The sequence below is a fragment of the Pyrgilauda ruficollis genome, unplaced genomic scaffold (genome assembly GCF_017590135.1).
Source record: "Pyrgilauda ruficollis isolate IOZ18807 unplaced genomic scaffold, ASM1759013v1 scaffold43, whole genome shotgun sequence".
Classification (NCBI taxonomy): Eukaryota; Metazoa; Chordata; class Aves; order Passeriformes; family Passeridae; genus Pyrgilauda; species Pyrgilauda ruficollis.
Window position 1 is genome coordinate 6,984,926 of NW_024525823.1, and position 21,753 is coordinate 7,006,678.

At 44.5% G+C, this 21,753-nt stretch overlaps 1 protein-coding gene across 5 annotated transcripts in view; it reads left to right on the plus strand.

Moving 5' to 3' along the window:
* The window catches only part of LOC121359238 (sine oculis binding protein homolog), a 113,589-nt gene that overhangs the window by 89,852 nt on the left and 1,984 nt on the right, over positions 1-21,753 (plus strand). For 2 of the 5 annotated variants that reach the window (XM_041478045.1, XM_041478049.1), the window contains 2 exons: positions 7,910-9,864; positions 16,568-16,603. In XM_041478045.1, coding sequence (XP_041333979.1) covers positions 7,910-9,862 — 1,953 coding nt within the window. In that variant the 3' untranslated portion in view covers positions 9,863-9,864; positions 16,568-16,603. Of the gene's footprint in view, positions 1-7,909; positions 9,865-16,157; positions 16,546-16,567; positions 16,604-21,753 lie in introns of those variants that run through there. The other 3 variants (XM_041478047.1, XM_041478048.1, XM_041478044.1) reach the window with 3 other exon arrangements.

Sequence of the window (21,753 nt, forward strand, 5' to 3'; positions counted from 1 at the left end):
ACAAGACGTTTAGGAGGGTAACATCAGGGAAAGAAAAAACAGGCAGGCAAGTGTGGTATCTTTTTAACAGAGAGAAACTTGTCATAGGACAGTTTTAAGTTGCAGGCAACTGCAGTGTTCTGTTTTGTCAACTGTTTTTACACAAAGCTCCAAACATTGTAAAAATCTGTTTTCCTTCACACCTAGCATCGCTATGAGCTATATTGTAACCACATTCACAGTGTGTTAGAGCCTGCCTCGGGGTTCCTTCGCAGCAGGTTTCAGCTGGAATGATTCTTTTTGTTTTTTATAATAATCACTCCATTCAAATGGAACAATCAGTATAAAAAAAATTATCACAAGCCATCTTGGATAGCAAAATCTTGCCACAATAAACATGCTGAATGTTTTACAATAAGACATCAAAAATGGTGATCGAGGCTGGATAACTGTTTAGAGCCACACTTAGGATTATGCCTGTTCCAGTATTGTTTGACATTTGGTAGTGAAAGAGCATCAATTCCCAGTCATGACAGCTGGGACTTAAGTCATAGTTGTCTTCAAAGTAGACACTGTGAACTGCCCTCCCCCTTCAGGGACGATCTGCCTGCCTGCCGGGGACAAAGCCCCCAGCCCCGTGGGCCAGCACACGGCGGCTGCAGTCCTGGACAGGCAGACCCTGCACGCCCTGCCCAGGCCCTGGCTGTGCCCCAGGCTACCTGGTCCATCTCAGGAGGAAGCCTGAGCGTGGGTTTTGGAGGAGGATCAAGCAGAGAAATGTGGGACACACTGGTGAGCGACAGCAGCTTCTGGCAAGGCTGCACCCACTCTATCTCTTGGCGCTGGGTGCTGGCAGCTGAATACCTTTTGTGATAACTCAATTAGCTGTGAAAAAAGCACAACAGCATTAGGATATTATGCTGATTATTGCTTACCTCTCAAAGGAGTTTGTCATTTTTCATCATCTCTGGGTGGAACACATTATCCCTCTCTTCCTCACTCTGACCCCATTCTTCTGAGCACGGTCATGTCCTTCTGCAGATCTTCACCTGCCCATCTTCTCAACTGGCACGGCAGTGTGCCTACCTTGCTCTTCTTCATATTTGTCTTTTTCTGAGCCCGGAAATGCTAAAAGGGAACTCTAATACCTTGGAACAATCTTTGTGTCAAACAAATTGGTGTGTGTGCTAAGAACGGAGCAGTGCCCTCAGAGCCCGGTGGGAACTTTGGCTCCTGAGGGACTGTTCTGCAGCAGGTTACCCTCAGAAGGTGAGCAGAAGAGGAGATGAAGATTGATACAGACTGATGTTTGGAGGAGGTCTCAGTCTGACCCAGAGCTCCACTGGGGCCACAGCTTCTCTGTGTTCACAAGTGTTGGATACATTAACACTTGAGGTACAGCTCCTGCCCCAAAGTTTCTCTGTTCTTAATCAGGCAACAGACTGCAGAAACAGGGCAATTTGCAGGATTAGCATTGGAGGTGGGATCTATGAGGGGATTACCTTTTAGGTGACCTGCTCTGAAGAGAAGCCTTGTTGATGGATAAATGGAGAAAAGGGAGGCTGCAGATAGCCACAGTGCCCAATAAGCTTGGGGGAGCTGTCAAGGACAGCAGAGAGAGGTTTCACACTCCTTTAGAGGCAATTAGGTACCTAGTCCTGCAGGACACACAGATCTAGGTTTCTTTCCTTCTGATTGACTGAATTTTCCCCTGGTGTTCTGCTGGGAGTGCTCACAGCCTTGTGAGGGGGCCTGGGTCTCAAGGTGCCTTGGTGTCCATGCTGCAGCGGCTGCTGGGTGTTCTGCAAAGGGAGTGACTGAGCTGTGTGCTACAACACTAGTTGGGATTCATTTGGCTTGTGTGCTAGAAACCTCTGTATGTGTGTTTCTAGTCACTTCCTAACTTCTAGATTTTTGCTGTGTCCAGTGTTTGGCAGACTTCAAAAGTCTTGAGCCCTTCCTGAAAAACATGTGGCTGGTGTGTCGGGTTCTCACTGGGCTGCAAGGCAGGAGGGTGTGCAGGGAAGAGGCATTGTGTCCTCACCTTGTGGCTTTTGGGATGGGGTGGGAGCCTCTGCCTCAGTGCCTTGCACATCCTGGCTGGGTGGCAGTACTGGAAACTTCAGGCAACTCCCCAGCCCCTTCCAGGACCAGTCTGGGCTAAAAGGAAAGGCAACCAGGGCCAGAACAGGATATAGGAAATGTGCAGTGGTGTTCGTGAAGTCAGAACATATGCCTGAATGTATATAAAGAGACAGCACTTGGATACCACAGTGAGAAAAGGAAATAGGAACTACTCAGCAAAGTAGAATACATGGATTTTATGCCAAGAAGCGAGTCTTTGATAATCTTTAGCATCTGTTCAGCATCTTTCATAAAAGCCTGGTCCTCAGATGTGATTTAGCCCTCCCTTGTGCAAGGCATGACCCAGTAGCATTGTCCTGAGCAAGGAGAGGAGCTTTGTCAGTCACCCTCTGGTTCTGGAGAAGCGGAAAATGGCATGTCTTTGCCCTAGTGACCACTTTCTGTCCCCTTGCTAAGCTTTACCGTGGAGCTGATAGTCGTCCAAAGCATTGTGTAAGAGGCACAGGGTCTCTTTCATCACAGCAGGGTTTTTTCCATTGCTACTTGTTCCTGCTTTCTCTAGGGCTGATGTAAATACCTCTGCAAACAGGTTTTGCCAAGTGTATTTCTTAATGAAGTAGAGTCTGATACTAGATTATTCTTCAAAGGTTAGTGGTGGACTGCACCAGTGTGTGAACTTTGTGCCTGCATTTGACAGCCAATTGATTTAAGTATTAATTACCTGGTGCCTAAAGTCCGAGTGCGGCCCTTTTGGGCACAGCAGGATCCTGTGTTGTTCTGTGAGGCAGCCTCATAGCCATGTCTGGACTCCACTTTGGATGCTTCTATCAAAATAAAGATATGGATGCCAACAGGAATGGCTTTAATCCTGCTCTTTGCATTAGAGACATCTGAGTGTTACGGGATCCCTCAGTCCTGGCTTCCTCGGTGTTCCCATATCGGGCACGAGTTGTGTTTCTGCTGATGCAGTGTCTTCTGAGTTGTCTCCTGGTGTAGGCTGCTGTGTGTTTCACTGGAAAGCAGATAAATGATACCAAGTCACTGAGCTTATAAGTAGCATGCTGGCAACCCGCCACCAAAATATAAATACATTAAATGTACTGAAGGAATGTTCATTCTGTTGTTTAGCCTTGGATATGCCCCAGTTAGGTAAATTTAATCTTCTTGAGGGTTGTTGAGCTGCAGCTGAATGAGATAGGCCATTATCTTAATACTGATCTTTCTGTCATTCAGGATTCATGTTCTGGCATTCATGGTGTGAAGTGTGCTTTCCCCAGAGCAGTCCTAGAAGTGTTTTCCAAGGGAGATGAAGGTGCATAGGAGATCTGTTGGCATCTTGCAAGTTTTCACCCTTTATCTTGGAAATGTTCATGCTCATTGTCAGTGACACCACTACTGGTCCAACCTCCTGTTGGTAGAAATGTACAAAATGGTGGCTGTGCCTGTGTTTGTTAGGAAATGTCTGTAACTCAGTCTCACAGCATTTATTTTCTTCCCAGGTATTTCTCCTGCAGCTCCTTCCAAAATCCCTGTCTGTGCCTCTGCTGCTGTTGAGGCTGGGAACAAAGCTCTTGATGACTCCAGGGTGAGCAGGGGCCAGTGTTCAGCAGCAGACCCAAAGCCGATGGATTGCATTAAAGAGGAGCCTCTTCATTGTTTGCCACTGGTGCTGGGTCAGGCTCTCCAAATGTGATCCTGCAGCATTAATGCTTATGACTAATCCCACTGAAACCTAGGGAGCTGCTCCCATGTGGAAGCACTACCAAATCCAGTGTGCAGTGTCAATGAACACTCTGCAACAGTTTAGCTCTTCTCTTGCTTGTACAAAGAAAGGAAGGGATGAGGCAGGAAAAGGGAGGGAGAGGGAATACATGAGCAGAGAAATTCTGAGCTGGTTGTGAAGAACAGTGATGTTCTGTACAGAATACAAGTACTTGAGACATCAGCTGTGTGTTCTACAGATAAGAAAATGTTATTTTATTGAATGGAGAGATATATATGTTTTACCTATCACATCTGAACTAATCAGTGTAGGCTTTTAGAAGAAATCTGTAATTACTCTGAGCAGATCATTAGTTAGATGTAAAATGAATGATATTGCTCCATTTTATTACCTTTAGTGATATAGCCATTTGTATCATAAATTCATTGACCTGATCTTAAATGATCAATTCTGTAAGACAGACTTGATTCATTAATTCTTAAGTGATATTTTTTTTCTCCTCTACTAATTTCCTCATTGTTGTAGAGACTGTTTTTCTGCCTTTTAGTATGGTATTGTGAGGTGTCGTATTACCTGCATATTACCTACATATAAGTTCCACATTTTTATACCTTTTATCTTAACTAAGCAGCACAGACTGATTGCTTATGTAAATAAAAAGAATGAGAGAAAAAAAAACCAAAGAAAATTATGAAATACATGAATGTAGAAGATGGACATTTTTCATTGATGTTGTAGCTTCAACACTTTGAGATATTGCATGAAATCAATGAGATAATTATTGAATATTTGGTCTATGCAGGGTGTTCAGAGGAACAGATTTGCTGCCTTTAATTTCTCTGGCTTTAATTAATTTTATCTAGTGATAAAATATATAGAAGGATCTGTGATCAATATGTGAGTGAGGCAGAGTTTCTTGTTCCTCACCGAATTATTGAAAACTGGAGAATTCAGTAGAGAATTTGTAAGCAGGATTTCAAAATATTTTACCAAGGAAGAGAAAATATTTGTTTAGCCAGGAGAGACACAGGAGCCCACTGGAGATAAACAAATCAATACAGCCATAATACAGTGGAGTGTTTCAGTAAATTTTTCAAATGCTAACTAGTGAAATTAAATTATTAGAAAAGATGCCACAATTTTTTGTGGGCCTGTATTTCTCTTTCAGTCCCTTTAATTAAGGTCACGGACGGGTCTCTTCCTCGAGAGATAAGGAGACTGGGTTTACCCTCTCATGTTTCCCAGGCGCTTCTTTGGCAGCCGGCTTACAAGGTGGTTTACTTCCCTGTCCCAAAGGAAGGGCAAGCCTTCGCTGCAGATGCACCTGAAGTCCTGCTCCATCCCTTTCTGCAGACACCTCTGAGGCCACTCTCCTTGTCTTTCCACTGCAAATACATGGTGATGGGCCAGGGTGGGCTTCATCCTGCCCCAGCCTGCCTCAGGAGCTGTCTGGGAGCTCCCAGTATTTCTTTGTACAGCTCCTGTGGTACGTGTGGAGAACCTCTCCATCTTTGCCAGGCCTTGGAGCAAGAGCATACTCTGCAAACAGCAGGAGGAGTGTGGTGGAGTACATCCTAATTCCATACATGCAAAGTAGATAGCATTTTGTGGCTACAGCAGTGAACTCTCATTCAGAAATGACTTTAAGGTAAATTCAGCAGCTCTACTGAGTTAAATAGTATCCTATTACCTCATAGTGTAGACTCACAAGTTCCCCTTTTGTCTGCTTTGAAAACAGTGGCAAGCCAGAAAATTTCAGGAGGTTGATTATAGGATGGTTCCATCATCTGTGCTGCCTTGCCAGGTGGGTGGCAAAGCCCACACCCATGCCAAATATGCAGGATGGTTTGGCACCACTGCTGTGTGCTTGCGCTGTTTGCAGCACAAGCTGCAGGGCTGTCTGCGATGGCCACTGAACCTTCCTGTGGGGAGCAGCCGGAGAGCTGATACCTGATAAAATCCAGGAGCTGCTGGAAGTGGGATTGTTCCCTCTGCCCTGCTTGCTGCATTCCCACTTTCCCATCTGCCCCACGCCTGGGGGGATGCATGCACCATGGCAGTGCAGGCATTGATCTCAGCAGTTCTGTGCGTTTGACAGCCTTTTTGCCCACATCTTCTAGGGTGTGACAGCGTCACTGTGTGTTCAGTGCCGGGCTGGACTTGTTTGCACTGGGAAATTTCCTTTCTTGCCATGGGGGACCATGCTGGAAATACAGCCTTGCTGATGCACTGAGCAGCACCAGCAGCCCCTCTGCTTTATCTCACAGGGCACAGTGGCTGCATGGCCAAGCTAAAAATCTGGGTCCTGCATTCACAAACTTCAGGGCTGACTTAGGGGTTGCTGCTTCTCAACTGATTTTTTAGCTTGATTTAAATGTTGGGATAAAAGAGATGGAGTGTGTGCATGTGTGTGTGAATGGGGAGGGGAGCAGGAGGGAAAGAAACAGTGACCTGACAGGATAGCCAAGAGGTTGAGGAGTTAAATGGGTTAATATCCATAGCATATAGTGTGCGTTTGTCTATATACATTAAAGATATATTACTGAAAACGCAAGAATGTCGCCACTGTTTATATTAAAGGAAAGCTGAGAGTTAAATGAGATGGGTAATCAGATGCCCAGCATATGTTGTTTTGAATTGTTTATATGGCCAATAGTTATTAAAATTAATTATCCTTTTAATGCAGTCTTTTCACAATCATAGTCTTCTTTGGGGATTTTTGTGTATTTTTTTTCCTTTGTGCAAAAGATAGAGTCATTTCAAAAGAAGCTAATATGGGCTATTTGGAAAAGGCAGAGCAAACAATACCAGGATATATTATGACATGGTCATAGGCTCAACATGCTGATAGAAAGCACCAAAAATCTCTGTCGGTGGAGTATTTTGAGAACTAATGTAAATGACAAAAATGGGGGGGTTTTGTGTGTGTAAAATTCTGTCAAAAAAGTGAGGCACTGAAAAATCTGACATCTGTTTATCTGTTTATAGCTATGGCAAGATTACTCATATTAATTCTTGTTTAAAATGCCATATGAAGGAAAGGCATTTGTGCAAACAAGAGTCATATTTGAATTGTAGATCATGTCTTCACCATCTGTGAGAGCTGTTGGTGTTGCAAAATTAATGTGTTAATGAAATCACAATAATTTCTCTGAAGTAATGGATTCTGAAGCCTAGAATGACTATTTTTTGAACTTTGGTGTCTAGTGGTTTACAACTGGGAAAACCTTTCACAGCTTAATTAGTTCTGCAGCCTTATTTAAAAAAAAATTGGCTGTGCCTTTACCACGCCAATAGCAACACAAAAAAAGGATTAAATGGAAAGCAGAGAAACAAAACAAAATTGAGCCTGCAATGCAAACTTTTTGCTGTAGTATTGGAGAAGTTGCTAAACAGGTCCTTGCTTGCCAAGAAGTTTTACTCAAAGTGACTTGTACACAAGAGTGGGCAAACAGCTCAGAAAATAATTCCAGCTTGCTGAAACATCACAAATTGGGACTATTTGAACCTTACTCAAATATCCCGACTTTTCCCAAGTCTCTCCTTTGAACGAAAGGCAAAGAATCAATGATGCTTTTTGCTTTGTGATGCCATTTTGAAATATCACACTCTTTCCAACCTATTATTTGATACCTTTAGTAGAATACTAAATGTTACTGTGTGCTGCAGTTCAGCAGAGAATGGTTTGCGCTCATTTCCAGCAATTCTTTGAGTCTTTTTCCAGTTCTCACACTGCTTGTGTAGTATGGCATCTCAGATGGCACAGGCGTGCTTAGATTACCATCAAGGAGTAATCACAGCCATACTCATATGGACTTTGCATACTTGCATATGCGTGTTATAACAGTTTATGCCAGCTGAGGATTCTTCTCTGTGCTTTGGGTTTAAGATATATAAGGCATCGTATAAGGTAGAACTGAGATCATGGGAGCCAGAAAAGGGAGTGGCATTCAATTCATTAATATGTTGGAAAAAAAAAAAGGTGCAGTTTTCACAAATGTAACTTCTTTTTTTCCTGTTAGAAAAAGAATGTATTTAGCAACTGAAAAGTTACTTTTAAAATAACACTATGAAGAGAAGATTGCTTTTCTTACCTGATTTGATTTTATTACTGTGTTGTAGGTATGTGACTGGTGTAAGCACATAAGACACACAAAAGAGTATCTGGATTTTGGGGACGGGGAAAGAAGGCTTCAGTTCTGCAGTGCAAAATGTCTCAATCAGTACAAAATGGACATTTTCTACAAAGAGACACAGGCCAATCTTCCAGCTGGACTGTGCAGTACATTACATCCTCCAGTCGAAAATAAAGCAGAAGGCACTGGGGTGCAGCTGCTGACTCCAGATTCTTGGAATATACCGCTAGCAGATGCTCGGAGAAAAGCCCCATCCCCAGCGTCTGCAGCTGGCCAAATTCAAGGCCCTGGACCATCAGCGTCTACCACTGCCTCTCCGTCTGACACTGCCAACTGCTCTGTCACTAAAATCCCCACGCCAGTTCCCAAACCTATTCCCATCAGTGAGAATCCAAATATTCCACCAGTTTCTGTCCAGCCACCTGCTAGCATTGTGCCTCCAATTGGTGTCCCTCCTCGCAGTCCTCCCATGGTGATGACAAACCGTGGGCCAGTTCCTCTGCCCATATTCATGGAACAGCAAATTATGCAGCAAATCCGTCCACCGTTTATTCGTGGGCCACCTCACCATGCCTCAAATCCTAACAGCCCTCTGTCAAATCCAATGATTCCTGGAATTGGTCCCCCACCAGGTGGTCCCAGAAATATGGGTCCCACCTCTAGCCCCATGCACAGGCCAATGCTTTCCCCCCATATCCATCCCCCCACAACACCTACCATGCCTGGGAATCCTCCTGGCTTGTTGCCGCCTCCCCCTCCCGGAGCTCCTTTGCCCAGTCTTCCCTTCCCCCCTGTCAGCATGATGCCAAATGGTCCTATGCCTATGCCACAGATGATGAACTTCGGATTGCCATCCCTTGCCCCACTGGTGCCACCCCCAACTCTACTAGTGCCATATCCTGTCATTGTCCCTTTGCCCGTTCCCATCCCCATTCCCATCCCCATCCCTCACATCAACGACTCCAAACCCCCCAATGGCTTCTCCAGCAATGGTGAAAGCTTCATTCCGAGTACCTCCAGCGAGACGCCTGGGGCAAAGCCAACCAATAGCTCTTCATCCCCTCGAGAGTCAAAGCAAGGATCATCCAAATCCTCTGACTCATCACCGAGCTGCTCAGGCCAGTCCCTTAATCAAGCTAAAGTGCTTCAGGAGCACAGTAAAAATGAAGTTGTTGATTTGACTGTCAGACCTAGTAGTCCAGCGAATAGTAAATTTGGTTTCCCCAGTGTGCTGCAGGGTCCACAGGACGGTGTGATAGACCTAACAGTAGGCCACCGGTCTAGGCTGCACAATGTCATCCACAGGGCTCTACACGCCCAAGTGAAAGTTGAACGTGAACCTAACAGTGTTGTAAATTTGGCTTTTGGTAGTTCAGACAAAAGGAACTGCAGCGACTGCAGGGACAACTGCAGCCCAGTTGACTCAAAAACGTTACCGTGCAGTGACGGAGCTCACTGCTGTCCCGTCTCCTTGGCCTCTGGCACGCCAGGACTGGAAGCTGGCGCAGCGGTGTGCAACGTCATTGTGAATGGCACAAAGAGCACAGAGGGTTCCAAGAACCCGGAGCCGCCCCAGGAGCCGAAAAAGCCCCAGTCCCCGGAGGAGCTGGCGGTGAGTGAGCTGGAGTCCGTCAAGGAGAACAACTGTGCGTCGAACTGCCACCTTGAGGGAGATGCTGGCAAGAAGACTGGGGAGGAGCCCCTGGCCGGGGGAGACAAACAGGACCCGAACCTTAACAATCCAGCAGACGAGGACCATGCATATGCTTTGAGGATGCTGCCCAAGACAGGTTGCGTGATCCAGCCTGTGCCAAAACCAGCAGAAAAGACTGCTATTGCGCCGTGCATTATCTCAACGCCAATACTCAGCACAGGGCCAGAGGATCTGGAGCCACCATTGAAAAGGAGGTGTCTCCGAATTCGAAATCAGAATAAGTAAAGGTTTGTGTAATCACTACTGCCTTCTGTGTGAATAGAATTCAGTATTTTCAGGTATGAGGGCAAACTCATGTGGATGTGGCCTTTATAAAACAGAAAGATACAAATTCCAATTTACGAGCACTTTCAGAAAACTATTGGTATTTGTGTTGTAGTATTGTTTTTTGTGTTGTATTGCATCTGTACTTGTCAGTTCTCCATTCATCAGCAGCCTCATTACACTTTTGCTCACAAAACATATCATGATGGTTCTGGCTGTGAAGTTATTGTGATGTGTATGTCAAAATCGGTGGTTTTCTGCCTAGAATATGGTACAGGTCTGGGCCATTAATCTGCTTACTTATTCCAGCTGAGTTACACAGCAGTTCAAGCCTTCACGATGACTGAAATTGCCCTGCAGCGTAGCATAGAGCCAGATGACCCAGCAGCTTCCTGCTAGCTCACATCCAATGGACTTAGCGAATGGTCACCTCCAACCATCATGCTTTGGTCTGCCTCCAGACTGCACCCTGGCTTTCCACTGAGCTGTTCTCTAGAGACTGAACTCCTCTCCTTGGGCTTTCCTTTCTCATGTATTGGTGCTTAGGGACTGCCAGCTGTGTGGGACCTGCCCACTATAGCTTATTGCAGCAAAACCTCTGCCGTGGGGCTTTACTGTCTTGTCTGGGATATCTGCCTTTGCTGCAAGTCTCCCACCTTAGAAAAACAGCTGAGATTTGCCCCAGCCCTGTGCTTGGTATATGTTTGTGGCTCCTGGTAGGGCTGCAAAGCAAGGCAGAGATATAGGTAACTCCACCAACCCCCATGGCTTGTTCAAGGACAGTGCTCCAGATGCAGAAACCTCTCATCCTTTGTTCCAATTTCCAGCCTACTGAATCTCTCTGATAGCGTAGCATCTTTGTGAAACTCTAAGTGTGTGTCTGATGCTTCAAACCTGTGAATGAGAAACTGTCTAACGAATCTTCCCTGTCTAACCATCCAAGAATGGCTCTGGCAGTCACTCTTGTACCACCTGAGTGGGACAGAAGCCCCTCCACAGCTACACACCCCACACTCACACAATCAGACCAGGTTTCCTCACTGGCTCAACCCTGAGTTTTCCGTAGCAGGGTTCTCAGATATCCCAGACATTGAAACAATTTCATCATGGTGCAATAAATAAATAACATAACAACAGCTTGAGCTGATGCCTTTGAGTAGGGATCCAGAACAAAGGAACCCCTGGGCTTTTTTACCTTGCATACTCTCACAGTTTAAGCACAGGAAAGTCTGGGTGTTGTTGGGGGAGTCTGGTCACCCTGTGTCCTTTGTTATGGAAAGGATCAGTGCCCGTTCCCACCCTCTTGCTTGGTGCTCAGGCTTGGGCTCTGGCACCCCCAGAGCTCAACCTGCAGCTGGCACTGCAGCTGCACACTGTGCTACCTGTACTGAATATATTCCTTAACAAAACTAATGTAATGGAATTTATTTAGATTCACAAGCACGGAGAGCTTCTTTCAGGAAAGGGGGAAATGGTGGGTGTTGCAAGAAATCTGTTCAGCAGTAAAATACTGATGCTTCTCCGGATGTGGCTTGGTGACATGCCAGATTTCGTTACAATCCGTGGAATATTCTGCAGCCTCCAGTAAATCCCTGTTCCTGGTAGCACAAATAGTGACTGCAGTGGTGTTTGGCACCTACAGCCACAGATAGCAGCAGCAGGCTGTGTAATCTGGGCCATTGCAGTATCTCCTTGCTCCGTCAGTGTGGGCTAATTGCACCGTCAAAGATATGTAGTATATCTCCCTTCTCATTTGTTAACACTGAATTCCCTGTGCTGGTTGCAGGGCTGGAAACATTTCTTCCCTTGATCACCAGCAGTATTTATTTACTTTCTTTGGTGGAGTACAACCATTATTCTTTGCTCTCAGCGTGTGCTGACACATTTAAAAGATACACTAATAAGAAGAGAGGACAACTATCACATTCTTGGACTAGTAATCAGCATATACAGTAACTCAGAAGTCAAATTAATATTTAAAATCTTTACACACTCCTAGGTCCTATTAGTGGGGATCCCCCTACCTGCCCCTGAGTTATGGAATGTATGTCCCCCATCAGTGATATCTTTATTGCAAACCCCGGTGTTACCTTTGGAGCTTGAAAGATTCCCTTCATAAATGTATGCATGCTTCTACCTGGGGGTAGTGATTTGATCTAGTGAGAAGGCTGCTATTTGGCGGTATCCTTTTTAATAAATTTTAGGAGAGCCATGGTTAACGCTTCCTTTCCCACCTTGCTGAAGCTCCTCATAGCTGCTTATTTCAAGACAGTGCTGGAAGACTTGCATGCACATTTATGTGCTTACTCTGTAGTCAAAGACAGGCTGGTTCTTAGCATCTATTTCTGCTTACCTGGACTATCCAGGCTGCATCCGTGCTGCCTCTTCAAGGTCCCAGTCCCAAAAAGAGTTTAGTATCATTCAAAACCAGAGCCCAAACCCTCAGAGAGAGTTTTGGCTTCACCGAGTTGTGTATTTCTGCCTGTTGACATGATTATTCATGACATCACTTCACAGACAGTATTTGAGAGAGAAAGTTGGCAAACTGAACAAGCTGCATTGGAAAGACAAGGATTCTTTATCATTCAGTTACTGTCCTCAGCCCTTTGTATTCTCTAAATGTCAATAACTGCCACTGTGATTAGCCTCAGGAGCAGCAATTTTCCCTTTCATCCTGACTTTTTCATATTTCTTTGCCTCAGTGTAAGGGTTGTCTTACAGGAAAGTTTTCAAGTTGCCAGGCAAGATTAATCTGACCCAAAATAGACATGTGTAACAAAGATGCAGCTGAGCTAATTGTCTAAACTCTCGTTAACCTAGAGAAGCAGGCACTTCAAAGAGACAGCTGAGCTCATCCCAGAGTCAACAACTAGGACAGCTCAGATGAATTGTGCCCTAGGAGTGCCTATTTCTGCCTGCAATGAGGTAAACTTAGGGTGACTGGCGCAGACCTAGATGTCCACATAGGCACTGGAAATTAAGAAGCCCAGCCTAGGTGTCTGCTGTACCCCTGGGGCTTGTGCAGTAGCATAGCACAGCATGGTGATGGTTATTAGTCTGTGTTCATCCCCTCATTCCTCCAGAAAAAGAAAATAAGTAGCCTCTGTGCAGAAGATATGGGAGACCAGGGTCCTTATGTGCTCCAAGGGAAAGAGGATACTCCAAACACTCTGCAGAAGTAAACATCATGGTAACAATCTCATTCCAGTGGGCACCTCCATGAAATGCGGGTGGGTTTTGAGCGTCTCAAGGCACGCACAAGTGATTTGTGCAGCTCAGATGATTGATTTGAGGTGAGGACTCTGTGGTTTCATGCAGAGCCCTCTTTTGCTATTTCAGCTTTGCTGGTCATAGCCAGTCTGGGGGAGCAAAAGGGCTCTGCCTTAGATTTCTGCCCTCCCTGCCTGTGAGGACTGAGCAGAGCTCAGAGCCTGTCTGTGTCTGTGCAGAGACATAGAGAAGAGAACATCAGTGTAGCCTCTTGCACCCACAGCCCTGACCTCTGCCATGCCCATGGGTTAGTTCCTCCTGCCCAGGCCTCAGGAAGTAGGGAGATAAAACCCTTCTTCTGCAGTCCAGTTGTGGGGAAGATTCCTTAAGTGAGACTCCAACCTCATTAGAATTAGAATTTTTATTAGAAATTCTAATAAATTAGAAATCTAGAGGATAGAAGCTGCACTAACAAATGTGTTGATTTTGGCCCTTGGAGGTTTGTGTTGATAGCACTGGCCACACTAACCTGGGGTAAAAAAAGTCCAGCCAGTTGTCTTTTTCCCTCTTGCTTCTCACCTACTTGAATTGGAAAATCTGAACATATTGCCCTAATGTGCAACTTTTCCTGGATTTTATTTCCCATCAAATTGTGTGACAAGAAGGAAATTAGCCAAATATTTTTATGCTAGAGTTCTGGACAGACAGATTGAATTCATGTAACAGCAACACGGAATCTCTGAAAAGGAATCAGTGCAAGCGTGACCTTTTTGGGCAAGTTGCCAATTTCTGGAATATTTAATGTACCAATTACTTGATTATTGAAAGTGCTAATCAGCAACATAATCCTTGATGTTAAAGTTTAGTTTCTCCATCAGGATGTGGACTGTCAAGCTGTTCTAACTTGATGCAATTTGAAAAACTATCAAAAGATGTCTCAGTGCCAAAGTCCTGCTATGATAAAGGAATGAAGCTAGAAAGAGTATTCTGTTGAGTGTTATATTTTCAAGTTTGAGCAATGTGAGTTTCTAAAATTAGCAGTGTTAGTGTTGCCTGCCTACATGCTTTATGCCCTGGCGGGATCAGTTTTAACCCACCAGCTTTGATGTCAATGTTTCCTAAAGCAAAGAAATGAAAACACTGAGGTCTGCTTGGATTTAACATGATAGTTATGTTAAACTAAATGAGAAAATGAAGTGGCACACGCTAAACTCACAACTAGCTTCTGTGTGTGCGTATGTGTGTGTGTTGGGTAATCCTGTGTTGGGGACAGAGGGGTCAGGAAAGGAAGGAGTTTTTCTGCTTGTGATAGCAGAATTTCTTCCAGAAGTAATGGAAATAGTAGGTCTACGGCCACCTACAGAGCCAACCTGTATGTCCCAGGGTCAGCATCTGCTGTGTGAAAGGCCCAAACCTTCAGCTGCCTAGTCCATGCACTGTATTTGTAAAAATATACAGCATGCAGAGCACTCAGTTCAGAGCAGAAGTAGTATATATCCCACTTTGAGCTCCTCTGCACATAATGGTCCAGCGTGAGATTTCCTGCTCTGATCTGGATTCCTGAGGCAACGGGCATAGCTATTAACCTCCTTTTTTTTTTTAAGCCTTAGAGATTTTACATCTCCTCTGTCACTGTGGTATCTGTCTACCAACATCTTGCTTACCTCTGCCCAGCTTGCTATGATCAGGACAAAATTTAACCTTACTTGAAAACAATTTTTCTCTATTTGAGCACATTTCTATGCTAGTCATCTTTGTTGACATGGTACTATGGGCCAGAGCCTTAGCTAATTTTAACTGGATATAGTTCCACTGGTGCCAAACAAATTTAAATCAGCAGAGTAATTGGACTCATACACTTAACACCTACTCTTCTGCTTCAGAAGTTTTCCTTCACCTGGCTTCTTACGAGCCTACAGAAATTTTCCATTTATCCAAAGGGGGAGAGGAGAGACTTTTAACACCACAAAGCCTTAAACACTTTTGCTTGGAACTGAAGCTTTGCCATTGACAGCTGCCTGACTCTAGCAGTGTGATCTTATGTTTCAAAATTGCCTGTATACCTTCTCAGGTGTATTAAATCAGAAAAAGGATTTCCCAGGGAAAAAAAAAAAAAAAGGAAAAAAAAAAAAGAAAAAAAAAATGGTTCTCAAAATAGTGAAGTATAAAATGACACGCTTCCAGGGTAGCTTTCAGCTCCCACATCTTGCTGCCGGGGTGTGGGAGTGCTAACTTCCGTCTCGGTGGCAGTAAATAGCAGGCTCGTGGTACGCTGCCATAGATCACTGCACACTCTTTGAATCAAAGGAGCAAGTGCTGATTTCTGATGGGCTCCTCCTGCTTTTCTATAAAACCTCCTAGGGCACATGTTTCAAATATGAAATCTGATTCTTGAACTCAGTTTAGGAAATAACTACACCTGGTCTGATTTGTAAAGGTAATAATCATCTAGGGCTGTTGGCAAACAAAACACATGGCCAGAACTTGACAGCCAAAAAAGGCATAGCTCAATTGACAGACCCAGAGAAATCTGAAGAACCTATGACACCTACAGACTGTAGCCTACCTGACAGCTCCCAGGACCTCAGACCACCAATTTCAGAGATAATTTTGATAATTTTTACTTGCCATTATTAGTTTTAATTGTCTTATGAAATTAAAACCATTTGAACTGAAGTAAGCACCATGCATTCCCTAAGCTGGTGCAACCCACATTCATATTGGAACAATGAGTTGCTCATAATTCTTTGCCAGGCTTTAAAGACTGATCAGGCACTTATTTAAGTTGGTTCAAAGCAGGTTTGGCTGCACTGAAAAGTGTTAAGTGTGAAACAGCCCTGTGGGAAGACTCGAGCTCTTCATCAGCCTGTCCTTGTGCTGTCGAGCTACCGAAGTCAGTGGTGCAGGGAAATTTTATGCGGGTGGGGAGGAAAGCACAACTCATAATTAAATACAGAGTCCCTACCAACAAAGACCATAGTAAAACAGACTCTTGTAAAAACACTTATAAAAACATCATCTAGACATCGATTGCCTTGACATGCAGGGGCCAAGATGCTGGATGGTATGTGTCTGATTGCCACTGAAATCTGATGAGGAGCTAAGCACCTCACAGCCTTTGTGAAGCTTGACCCTGAAACACCATGGCCAACCTCAGTGTGGAGCAGTGAGCTCTGAACAACTGTGAGAAGATTATAAACTATTTAACAGAATTACAAGCAATACCTGAAAGTGGGAGAGAAAGGAGCAAAACACTTCTGAGGGCTGTGGTTGTAAAAAAGTTGGACATACTCAAGCAGTGATGTATAGATTTTAAGATAAAATTAAATTATTGTGTAAAAAACCACAGTGGAAGATTGAAGAAAAGTAGAAACAAAGCTCTTTGAGAGAAGAGAAAGAAAGTCAGTGGAAATCAGACAGTGGCAAGCAAGACTCTGAAGCATTTTTTGTTTCCAGATAGCCTGCTGAGTCTCTCCTGTTGGTCCCATAAAGGTAAGCATGTTTCTGGTGCCTCCACCAGTCAAAGCCCTACTAATAATGACCTTATTTACATTATTTTGATAATGAGCTGCAGTGCACTCGCAGGAATGAAAGTTGTCTTTGGAAACGTGTGTGATCATCTCGTGAGAGCCATGAATCGGAGTAACCTCTAACATTCTGCAGAACCCTCAACTATTTAACATTTGCTTCTACCATGAAAATTACAGCTGATTAAATATCTGGGCTTGATCCTGCTCAGTACTGTGTGCACTCAGCACTTGGTGCCTCTAATGCAAGTTGAAGGCCCTCGGCACGTTACAGATCGAGGTCCTGCCTCCGACTCCTTTGCGTGGCTTTGCTTCCCCAGACACAACTTTGGTATTTGAAAAGAATGATATTCCTGTACAACATGTGTCTCAATTTGTAATGATATCCGCCCTGCAGCTGGCTCGCTTTTCCAAGCGTTTCTGAAACATTGCTGCCTTAAATTCGAGCCAACCTTCAAAAACAAATTATCTAAAGGCAAAGAGGCTGAACTGCATTTGCTGAGAGGACACCCGTACTCCCTGCTGTGCTCCATCTTCCAGTCCCAGTTTTGGACTTTCGTGCTGTGTAATGTAATCATCTATGAAAGCAGATATTAAAAAAAAAAATAAATTTTAAGAAATAGGGGGTTTCAGGATTGGGTAGTGTTGAGTGACATAGCTATGGAATTCTGACCTCTCTGGAGAGATCTGCATCCCATCATCAGGTGATTGATATTGAAACCTATGGTTAAAGCAATTTTCAGCTATTTATTTGGAGCCCACATGGTTAAGTGCAAAACTTTGTGTCGTCTGCTTATGCTCCAAATATTTATAAGGTTTCATGAACCACTTGCGCTGCCACTTCTAAGTTCCATATCCAAAAAGAAGAGAAAAAATAAAGCCCTTTCCCACAGGAATTCTCCAGTTGAGAGGGTCTTGAACAGAACTAGCGAGGATATATGACAAAGTCACTGAAAATTTGAATTCTGACCCTAAATTTGAAAGATCAGTTAAAATGCCAACTCAGTTTTATTTGAAGCAGTTTGCCAATTATTGCTGAGATGGTTATCTTGGTGGCAAAAACATTGTTCCTGTCTCCTTGGGGTGAGGAATAGACAAAATCTAAAGCAGTGTTTGGGCCAGTGCAGGTTTTTCAGTGCCTAGGTGCCTGGCACTGCGCTGAGGTCTATGCCAGGACTCACCCACTTGCTCCTTATGTGCTCTGGATGAGCTTTTCCTCTTATTTCTACCACAAGACAAGGAAATGTCATGTCCCACATGACATTTTTGCCACCTGAGCATGCCCCCTTGCTTTTGGATGAGTCTGCATGTGCACTTGTTTAGACTTGAAAAGAACCAGAACAAGGGCTGTGAAAACCAGGGAGAAACCCCGTGAGGACAGTGCCAGCCCTGCAGTCCTGGATGGTTATGGACAGTGGAGTTGTTCATGGGAAAATGGGAAAATGTTGATCTCTTCCTGATACAGGATGCTGAAGCTTTTCACTAAGGAGGTTCATTGCTGCTTCAGAAAGTTTTGTTATTATAATTGTTATAGTTTTGTGGCCCACAATAGCATTTCAGGCTAAAAAGCCAGGCCCAGGTGTAGCCCAGGTGAGGAGGAGGACTCTCAGGGAGGTACAGGCTGTGGCTCAGCACGACACCCATCCTCACCATCCTCCTTACCACTACCCACACCTACACTGCCTTTCTCTGCCTATTTAACTGGTTTTACTGGAGAGATCAGGTTGAATAAAAAAATTGAGAATCACCTTGGAATAGTGGTTTAGGCCCACAGGAGACTGCTCAAATGCAAGTTGAAGTTATTATTCTGATTCAGACAAAATCGGAGATTTAAAGAAGGGTTATTGCATCACAGTGATTGCCTGTTTTCAGGAAAGGAGAGTAGAACCTGTCTGGATTTGGTTTACCTTCTATTTCAGTTTTTCAGTTTTGGGGTTTTTTTTGTTTAGTTCAGTTTGGGTTTTTGTTTGGATTTTTTTTTTGGCGGGGGAGGAGGTGTGGTATGGTTGGGTTGGTTTTTTTTGTTTTTTTTTTGGGGGGGTGGTGTTGTTTGCTTTTTTGTTATTTTTTTAAAAATACCTTGCAAAATTTCAACTTTATCCCAGTTTAGAATGGGAGAATTTGTTGAAAATTTGGCTGGGTTTTTTTCAGAGGAAAATAATATCTTCTGCCACATATGCACACCAGTGGCAAAGCACACTATTTACAAGGCTGGCAAACACACTGATGCTGCACAAACTGGGGGAGACTGGCCTGCCTTGCTGTTGTGGAGATATACCCAAAAATAATCAGGATAATAATATAATCAGCCTGGCAGGCTCTGTGGTCTGCTATAGGAGTGATTTCCAGTGTAGAGATTAGAAGTTCAAAACCATGATGGCATTTTCCTCTTTTCATGATCCCTGTACGTACCTCAGAATGCCTCAAAATATAAACCAGATACCCCCCTGTCAGTAATCGCCTGGAGAAAATGGTGTTCAATCCATACAGTTGGGGGTGTCTTTATTACTTCTTCTCCCTAGGCATAGAAGGCAAACCCCAGGGCTCTTCCCCAATGCAACAACCCTAAAGTCACAATGTTTGCCCAGATTGCAGCTCATATATCAGTAGAAGGGAGAACCTGAGTTCCACAGGTGACCCAAAGCTGAGGAGGATCTTTAGCTTACAAGGTCAGAGCAGAAGGAAATCACTGTCTTTGAAATCCAGCATTGGTGCTTAAGGACTCAGCTTGTTTTCCCATTTGTGCTAAAAGTCCTCCCTGTCTTTTGCAATGTGGCATCCCTTCTGTTAGCTCATGGAAAGATAAATCATAGAGTATTCAAAGGGGAAGGTTTTAATGAAGAAGCTTGAACTGCTTCAAGAATTGTAAAAAAAAAAAAAATTAAAAAATTACAGAACTATTACAAGTAACAGATGATTCCCGAGTGTTTCCAGGGTTGATCTTGCTCCCATGCTGACTTTAGCTGCACTCTTGTGGTTTATCTTCAGAGCAGTTTCCCCGAGAAAATAATTGCAGTGCCTTTACTCTAGGGCTATGCGTGTCCCAGATGAACCAGGCCTCTTTTAGCACATCAGCATTCATTGTCTGGGTGAATTAAGTGCTGTGCTAAATTATGGAAACTCTGCCATGCCAGTCCACATCAACGGTTGTTTCAGCCTTCCCCACCCAGTCTCTAATATTTTCTGAACAATAAGGTGGGAATCTGGAGACACAAATGTTCAATGGGGCATAGAATGACAGGGAAGCAACCATGGAAAAAACTGTGTGTGTGTGTGTGTCTGAATGTGTGTATGAGTCCAAAGCCATGTCAATGACATGGCCCCTCTGAGGGAGCGGGACATAACTGGGGAGGACACTGTGGAAAAGCAGCTCTTTCTGGTGGCCATCAGGAGCATGCTGCTGTGCTTGGCTCCTGGGGCAGTGCTGGGAGCAGAGACACAGGGATCGGTGTTTGGCTGTGGGGGAGCAGAAGAAGTACATCTCCCCACAGCTGAGCCACCGAGCTCCTCAGCATGGAGGGGCAGGGAAGTGAGGAACACTTCCAGCATTTGGCTCTACCAGGCAGGACCAAGATTCCCACCACAGGACAAAGGGTTGTAGCTCTGCAACAGCACCTGGAAATAGCTGGGTAACTGCAGAGAGGGAGTAAAGAGGGGAGCCAAGAGGGGAGGCTTTGCCTGAGCTGCCAAATTGACCTGCCGTGCTCTGATTGTGTGCTGTCCTGAGCAAGGACTCAAATCCTCATGTGTCAGGCATCAGCCAAAGAGGAAGGTCTGTGTGGGTGAGTGCAGCCTGTGTCACAGCTGCCCATTGCTCACGTTTTGATTAACAGCCACACAGGGCATCAGTGCAGCTCTCACCTGTTGCATGGAAGCACTGCATCACTATCTGAGCCCACACAGATGAACCCCCAAGGCACCTGCTTGAACTGGGTCATCATCCAGTTGAGTGATTCTCCTTCCCCCCACATTAACAATAGGGCAGAAATGAGCCTTCTTACTTGTTCTTTTTCCCTCATCTTTTCCATGCTGCTTCCTGGGTTTGAACTACAGCCTGCCTCTTAACTTCTAGGTGGTCTTCCAACCCAGGATCAGCCCAGCCCTACTTGACTTTGGAAAGCAAGCAAAACCCAGTGTGCTTACCTCAGCACAACTCACATGAGTTCAACTCCATGGCTTTACCCTAATGAAAATTCTTTTGTGGTTGATGCAATTTTTCTATCTGATCAGCAATATTTGATGTGTGTTGAAGGCAGGTTCAGCTAAGGTGAAGAGCATATGTCGCTCTCCTAAAAAGTAATTTGGGGTTTTTTTTGGGGGGAGATATAAATAGCTGACTTTATTGTGCTGGTCATGCACGCTAGTGCTGGCACGAGGTGCGCAGCATTGAGCTCTGAAGCAGCGATGACTAGTGTGTTCTCATTTCTTTGCAGAACTTTGCATGCGATGCCCGATACGGATTTTTATTTTGTAACTTGATTGCTACAAAGATGCATTCATCAAATGCGATTACTGCCATATGAGCAAGTCAGCAGGGAAGGTCCTTCTCACCCTTCTGCACACCCTGTTATACTGAGTCCATCTGCACCAGGGGAAAATAGACAGAACTTCCACAGATAGAAGACTGCTCCAGGCAGAAAGCATCAAGAGCCATTGAACTTCTTTATGCCTTTCCTGCCACTGAACTTCTTTATGCCTTCCCTCCCAAATCCCTTATTGGTCTGTGCTGTACCATGTACTATGAGACTGGTTAGTGAGGGATGGAAATTCATTTCCATTGATGTACAGAAAGAGAGTTGTGTGAGGCTTCAGACATTACAGGTTTAATTTTCTCTGCTTCCCTTTTTACACCAAGACTTCAAGCCAAAAAATGTGACAGAAAGCAGTCATGTGCTTCACCTTAGTAGGTGGATAGATCCCAATTCTCAGTCTCGTTCTTGTTCACAGCTCTCTGTACACACAAAGAAGCTCATCTCACTGGGCACATTGCCTGGAAGCACAAACGTTACTCCTCAACCTAGATATCATGGTCTCCATGCCATGGAAGTTTATGCTGGTCGACATATTCCATGTGCCTTCCAGTCTCTGCTGTAAGGAGGGTGGAGGTTTTGCAAG